The sequence below is a fragment of the Borostomias antarcticus genome, assembly GCF_949987555.1.
Source record: "Borostomias antarcticus genome assembly, chromosome: 8".
Taxonomy (NCBI): Eukaryota; Metazoa; Chordata; class Actinopteri; order Stomiiformes; family Stomiidae; genus Borostomias; species Borostomias antarcticus.
This window is the reverse complement of record NC_140241.1, coordinates 406,358-413,857: the sequence shown is the minus strand read 5'-3', so window position 1 is coordinate 413,857 and position 7,500 is coordinate 406,358. Positions and strand designations below refer to the sequence as shown.

General features: G+C 47.2%; 1 protein-coding gene across 1 annotated transcript in view; it reads right to left on the bottom strand.

The window, feature by feature from the left end:
* Positions 1 to 7,500, bottom strand: part of atp2c1 (ATPase secretory pathway Ca2+ transporting 1) — a gene marked incomplete at both ends in the record, with an annotated part of 52,665 nt that overhangs the window by 23,015 nt on the left and 22,150 nt on the right. The window contains 5 exon segments of the mRNA XM_084442206.1: positions 1 to 37; positions 4,562 to 4,628; positions 5,159 to 5,234; positions 5,636 to 5,704; positions 6,849 to 7,004. The exon segment at positions 1 to 37 is cut by the window's left edge and continues 88 nt beyond it. Coding sequence (XP_084298332.1) covers positions 1 to 37; positions 4,562 to 4,628; positions 5,159 to 5,234; positions 5,636 to 5,704; positions 6,849 to 7,004 — 405 coding nt within the window.

Genomic DNA, 7,500 nt, shown 5'->3' with positions numbered 1-7,500 from the left:
GATGGGAAGGCCCTCTGGGATGGCCGCCACCGCCAGGCTGGGGGGGCAGTTAGGAACGCATGGATAGAGACATGAATAAAACACGCCCCTGCTTTAGACCATTAGACTACTGGAGGAACCAGACCATTAGACTACTGGAGGAACCAGACCATTAGACTACTGGAGGAACCAGACCATTAGACTACTGGAGGAACCAGACCATTAGACTACTGGAGGAACCAGACCATTAGACTACTAGAGGAACCAGACCATTAGACTACTAGAGGAACCAGACCATTAGACTACTGAAGGAACCAGACCATTAGACTACTGGAGGAACCAGACCATTAGAGGAACCAGACCATTAGACTACTGGAGGAACCAGACCATTAGAGGAACCAGACCATTAGAGGAACCAGACCATTAGACTACTGGAGGAACCAGACCATGAGAGGAACCAGACCATTAGACTACTGGAGGAACCAGACCATTAGACTACTAGAGGAACCAGACCATTAGACTACTGGAGGAACCAGACCATTAGACTACTGGAGGAACCAGACCATTAGACTACTAGAGGAACCAGACCATTAGACTACTGGAGGAACCAGACCATGAGAGGAACCAGACAATTAGACTACTGGAGGAACCAGACCATTAGACTACTAGAGGAACCAGACCATTAGACTACTGGAGGAACCAGACCATTAGAGGAACCAGACCATTAGACTACTAGAGGAACCAGACCATTAGACTACTAGAGGAACCAGACCATTAGACCATTAGAGGAACCAGACCATTAGACTACTGGAGGAACCAGACCATTAGACTACTAGAGGAACCAGACCATTAGACTACTGGAGGAACCAGACCATTAGACTACTAGAGGAACCAGACCATTAGACTACTGGAGGAACCAGACCATTAGAGGAACCAGACCATTAGAGGAACCAGACCATTAGACTACTGGAGGAACCAGACCATGAGAGGAACCAGACCATTAGACTACTAGAGGAACCAGACCATTAGAGGAACCAGACCATTAGACTACTAGAGGAACCAGACCATTAGACTACTGAAGGAACCAGACCATTAGAGGAACCAGACCATTAGACTACTAGAGGAACCAGACCATTAGACTACTAGAGGAACCAGACCATTAGACTACTGAAGGAACCAGACCATTAGAGGAACCAGACCATTAGACTACTAGAGGAACCAGACCATTAGACTACTGGAGGAACCAGACCATTAGACTACTGGAGGAACCAGACCATTAGACTACTAGAGGAACCAGACCATTAGACTACTGAAGGAACCAGACCATTAGAGGAACCAGACCATTAGACTACTGAAGGAACCAGACCATTAGAGGAACCAGACCATTAGACTACTGGAGGAACCAGACCATTAGAGGAACCAGACCATTAGACTACTACAGGAACCAGACCATTAGACTACTGGAGGAACCAGACCATTAGAGGAACCAGACCATTAGACTACTAGAGGAACCAGACCATTAGACTACTGGAGGAACCAGACCATTAGACTACTGGAGGAACCAGACCATGAGAGGAACCAGACCATTAGACTACTAGAGGAACCAGACCATTAGACTACTAGAGGAACCAGACCATTAGACTACTAGAGGAACCAGACCATTAGACTACTAGAGGAACCAGACCATTAGACTACTGAAGGAACCAGACCATTAGAGGAACCAGACCATTAGACTACTGGAGGAACCAGACCATTAGAGGAACCAGACCATTAGACTACTAGAGGAACCAGACCATTAGACTACTGGAGGAACCAGACCATTAGACTACTGGAGGAACCAGACCATTAGAGGAACCAGACCATTAGACTACTAGAGGAACAGGACCATTAGAGGAACCAGACCATTAGACTACTGGAGGAACCAGACCATTAGAGGAACCAGACCATTAGACTACTGGAGGAACCAGACCATTAGACTACTGGAGGAACCAGACCATTAGAGGAACCAGACCATTAGACTACTGGAGGAACCAGACCATTAGACTACTAGAGGAACCAGACCATTAGACTACTAGAGGAACCAGACCATTAGAGGAACCAGACCATTAGACTACTGGAGGAACCAGACCATTAGACTACTGGAGGAACCAGACCATTAGAGGAACCAGACCATTAGACTACTAGAGGAACCAGACCATTAGACTACTGGAGGAACCAGACCATTAGACTACTGGAGGAACCAGACCATTAGACTACTGGAGGAACCAGACCATTAGAGGAACCAGACCATTAGACTACTAGAGGAACCAGACCATTAGACTACTGGAGGAACCAGACCATTAGACTACTGGAGGAACCAGACCATGAGAGGAACCAGACCATTAGACTACTAGAGGAACCAGACCATTAGACTACTGAAGGAACCAGACCATTAGAGGAACCAGACCATTAGACTACTAGAGGAACCAGACCATTAGACTACTGAAGGAACCAGACCATTAGAGGAACCAGACCATTAGACTACTGGAGGAACCAGACCATTAGAGGAACCAGACCATTAGACTACTAGAGGAACCAGACCATTAGACTACTGGAGGAACCAGACCATTAGACTACTGGAGGAACCAGACCATTAGAGGAACCAGACCATTAGACTACTGGAGGAACCAGACCATTAGACTACTGGAGGAACCAGACCATTAGAGGAACCAGACCATTAGACTACTAGAGGAACCAGACCATTAGACTACTGGAGGAACCAGACCATTAGACTACTGGAGGAACCAGACCATGAGAGGAACCAGACCATTAGACTACTGGAGGAACCAGACCATTAGAGGAACCAGACCATTAGACTACTAGAGGAACCAGACCATTAGAGGAACCAGACCATTAGACTACTAGAGGAACCAGACCATTAGACTACTGGAGGAACCAGACCATTAGAGGAACCAGACCATTAGACTACTAGAGGAACCAGACCATTAGACTACTAGAGGAACCAGACCATTAGAGGAACCAGACCATTAGACTACTGGAGGAACCAGATCATTAGACTACTGGAGGAACCAGACCATTAGAGGAACCAGACCATTAGACTACTAGAGGAACCAGACCATTAGACTACTGGAGGAACCAGACCATTAGACTACTGGAGGAACCAGACCATGAGAGGAACCAGACCATTAGACTACTGGAGGAACCAGACCATTAGAGGAACCAGACCATTAGACTACTAGAGGAACCAGACCATTAGAGGAACCAGACCATTAGACTACTAGAGGAACCAGACCATTAGACTACTGGAGGAACCAGACCATTAGAGGAACCAGACCATTAGACTACTAGAGGAACCAGACCATTAGACTACTGGAGGAACCAGACCATTAGACTACTAGAGGAACCAGACCATTAGACTACTGGAGGAACCAGACCATTAGAGGAACCAGACCATTAGACTACTAGAGGAACCATACCATTAGACTACTAGAGGAACCAGACCATTAGACTACTGAAGGAACCAGACCATTAGACTACTGGAGGAACCAGACCATTAGACTACTAGAGGAACCAGACCATTAGACTACTGGAGGAACCAGACCATTAGACTACTGGAGGAACCAGACCATTAGACTACTGAAGGAACCAGACCATTAGACTACTGGAGGAACCAGACCATTAGACTACTAGAGGAACCAGACCATTAGACTACTGGAGGAACCAGACCATGAGAGGAACCAGACCATGAGAGGAACCAGACCATGAGAGGAACCAGACCATGAGAGGAACCAGACCATTAGAGGAACCAGACCATTAGAGGAACCAGACCATTAGAGGAACCAGACCATTAGAGGAACCAGACCATTAGACTACTGGAGGAACCAGACCATTAGAGGAACCAGACCATTAGAGGAACCAGACCATTAGAGGAACCAGACCATTAGAGGAACCAGACCATTAGAGGAACCAGACCATTAGAGGAACCAGACCATTAGAGGAACCAGACCATTAGAGGAACCAGACCATTAGACTACTCTGGCTGCAGATTGGAGTCGTCCCAGGGCCTCTGGCGCTGTGCCCTTCTTACTGCACACGTCTATGACCAGTCATCTGACCCGTCTCAGAACTCCCATTAGGCCCATTAGACGGTCACACACACTCCATTAGTGGGTATTCCCTGACCCGGTCAGAGACATCCTCATGCCTCTGGTCCAGAGCCAAGCCGTACTGCCGTAGTACCCTGCTTCTGATGGGGACCGACCGTTGAGAGGATGATTATACAAACATGCTTTATCCAGCCAGTAAAAGGCCTGCAGCCGGGACTGAAGGATGTTGATCTAGACTCACATCCCTGCTACATACTACTTGCTTTTCCACCTCAAACCAGGATTAGACAAATCCTATAAGTATACCAACACCTATGTTAACAGAGACTGTAAATATTACTTTGCATTGTACATACATGATTTTAGCCTCTCGGCCCCGAGTCTGGGGAGGAGAGGAGAACGCAGCACCTAACCCGCACCAAGAAGAAGAATACATGATTTGCATGTGGACATAAGACATGTTAACTGAGGCTTACCTGACACCGATGGTAAACATGTCCATTATCCGCTTCCCTTGGAGCCAGCCAACCAGCATGATTACCCCTGAAACCAACATCAAACCAACCAGCATGATCACCCCTGAAACCAACATCAAACCAACCAGCATGATCACCCCTGAAACCAACATCAAACCCACCAGCATGATCTCCCCTGAAACCAACATCAAACCAACCAGCATGATCACCCCTGAAACCAACATCATCACCCCTGAAACCAACATCAAACCAACCAGCATGATCACCCCTGAAACCAACATCAAACCAACCAGCATGATCTCCCCTGAAACCAACATCAAACCAACCAGCATGATCACCCCTGAAACCAACATCAAACCAACCAGCATGATTACCCCTGAAACCAACATCAAACCAACCAGCATGATCACCCTGAAACCAACATCAAACCAACCAGCAGTATGTATGTGTGTGTGTGTGTGTGTGTGTATGTACAGTATGTATGTATTTCCCCTGATCATCGCTGAAACCCACATCAAACCGGTTCTAAACAGCCAACCATACAGTATGTAACCCTCCCCTGGGGGTCCATGTTATTATAGAGGAAACATGCACTACCTATGATTCCAAAAGAATACAGAGACAGCTGTTTCCCAAGCAGGTCCATGCTTTTTTGTAAAGGTGTTTTGGGGGCCTATTAGAAAAGAAAAAAAAGGGGGGAGGCAATTATTCTTTGCAAGAAATGTTTTAACAATTTAACAGTGAACCAACTTTCTAATAAAACAAGTCATACAGATGCAGCATACTTTTTTACATTACAAAATAGCGTCACATAACAAAGCATATATTGTACAGTAGAATCTCCGAGACACAAACTTGAAGTTGAAATTAAAAACCCCAAATGCACATGTGCTCATAAGTCTATATAGTCTGGTTTGAAATTGAACATACAATATATTTCAGCAGCATTAATCAAAGGATTGCTGAAGTTCTAGGATCTGTGATGTTTGCGTCTCGGAGGAACCACCCGTGTTCTGTCCTCTGCTGCCTGAGGCCCACATGCGCTGGTACAAACAGACAGAACCGGTCCAGTACCTCCTCTGCCTGCATCATCTTGAACACCTCGCCGAACTCTGAGTTCTCTCCCGTTCCGATGACGATGCCCTGCAAGCAAAAAACAGACCACTTCAACACTGAACACTTCAACACTGCACACTTCAACACTGCACACTTCAACACTGCACACTTCAACACTGCACACTTCAACACTGCACACTTCAACACTGCACACTTCAACACTGCACACTTCAACACTGCACACTTCAACACTGCACACTTCAACACTGCACACTTCAACACTGCACACTTCAACACTGCACACTTCAACACTGCACAACATTGTCTCAGCCTCAACACACACAGTACCTGCCCCCGGGGTGGGCCCCTTAACACAGAGTACCTGCCCCCGGTGTGGGCCCCTTAACACAAACAGTACCTGATGGTTAGTGCTCAGTACCAGGGTGAGATGGTGAGTGGTCAGGGTGAGATGGTGAGTGCTCAGTACCAGGGTGAGATGGTGAGTGGTCAGTACCAGGGTGAGATGGTGAGTGGTCAGTACCAGGGTGAGATGGTTAGTGGTCAGGGTGAGATGGTGAGTGGTCAGTACCAGGGTGAGATGGTGAGTGGTCAGTACCAGGGTGAGATGGTTAGTGGTCAGTACCAGGGTGAGATGGTGAGTGCTCAGTACCAGGGTGAGATGGTGAGTGGTCAGTACCAGGGTGAGATGGTGAGTGGTCAGTACCAGGGTGAGATGGTGAGTGGTCAGTACCAGGGTGAGATGGTGAGTGGTCAGGGTGAGATGGTTAGTGCTCAGTACCAGGGTGAGATGGTGAGTGGTCAGTACCAGGGTGAGATGGTGAGTGGTCAGTACCAGGGTGAGATGGTGAGTGGTCAGTACCAGGGTGAGATGGTTAGTGCTCAGTACCAGGGTGAGATGGTGAGTGCTCAGTACCAGGGTGAGATGGTGAGTGGTCAGTACCAGGGTGAGATGGTGAGTGGTCAGTACCAGGGTGAGATGGTGAGTGGTCAGTACCAGGGTGAGATGGTGAGTGGTCAGTACCAGGGTGAGATGGTGAGTGGTCAGTACCAGGGTGAGATGGTGAGTGGTCAGTACCAGGGTGAGATGGTGAGTGGTCAGTACCAGGGTGAGATGGTGAGTGGTCAGTACCAGGGTGAGATGGTTAGTGGTCAGTACCAGGGTGAGATGGTGAGTGGTCAGTACCAGGGTGAGATGGTGAGTGCTCAGTACCTTGGCCTTGCCACAGCGCACCAGGGTGCCCATGAAGGCCACGTTGAGGCGGGAGGCCATGTCTCCGTTGTGGGCGGGCGGCTGGTGGGCGGTGGACTTGGAGCAGGGCGTGGTCTCCCCGGTCAGACTGGACTCGTCCACTGATAGGTCAGTGGCCTGGGGCAGGGAGGAAAAGGATGCTGGTCATTCAATGTCAAGGTCATTTTATTTATATAGCACCATTCACACAAATCAATATAGCAAATAGTGTTTTACATAAAAGGAGAAGGATTAAAACAATGATAGTTCCCGTCCTTGATTCTGATTGGCTGGAAGCCACTGTAAAATACTCAAAAAACACGTTACAACAGACTCTAAAGCTTGAGGTCCTTCCTTCAGTCACAGAGTTTAAGTCCATGGCTCTAGACCTATGTACTTCAACCTGTAACTGTTTTTTAATTATTATTATTAGGTGGGCTAGCTTGCAGAAGCTAGCGCAACTTGTGATATTCCCACTATTTCTTTCTTTCTTTCTTTCTTTCTTTCTTTCTTTCTTTCTTTCTTTCTTTCTTTCTTTCTTTCTTTCTTTCTTTCTTTCTATCTTTCTTTATTATTATTCTCCCCACTTTTTTGAACCTTAACTAGTTCTTCATACTTTGTCCTAGAAACTTCA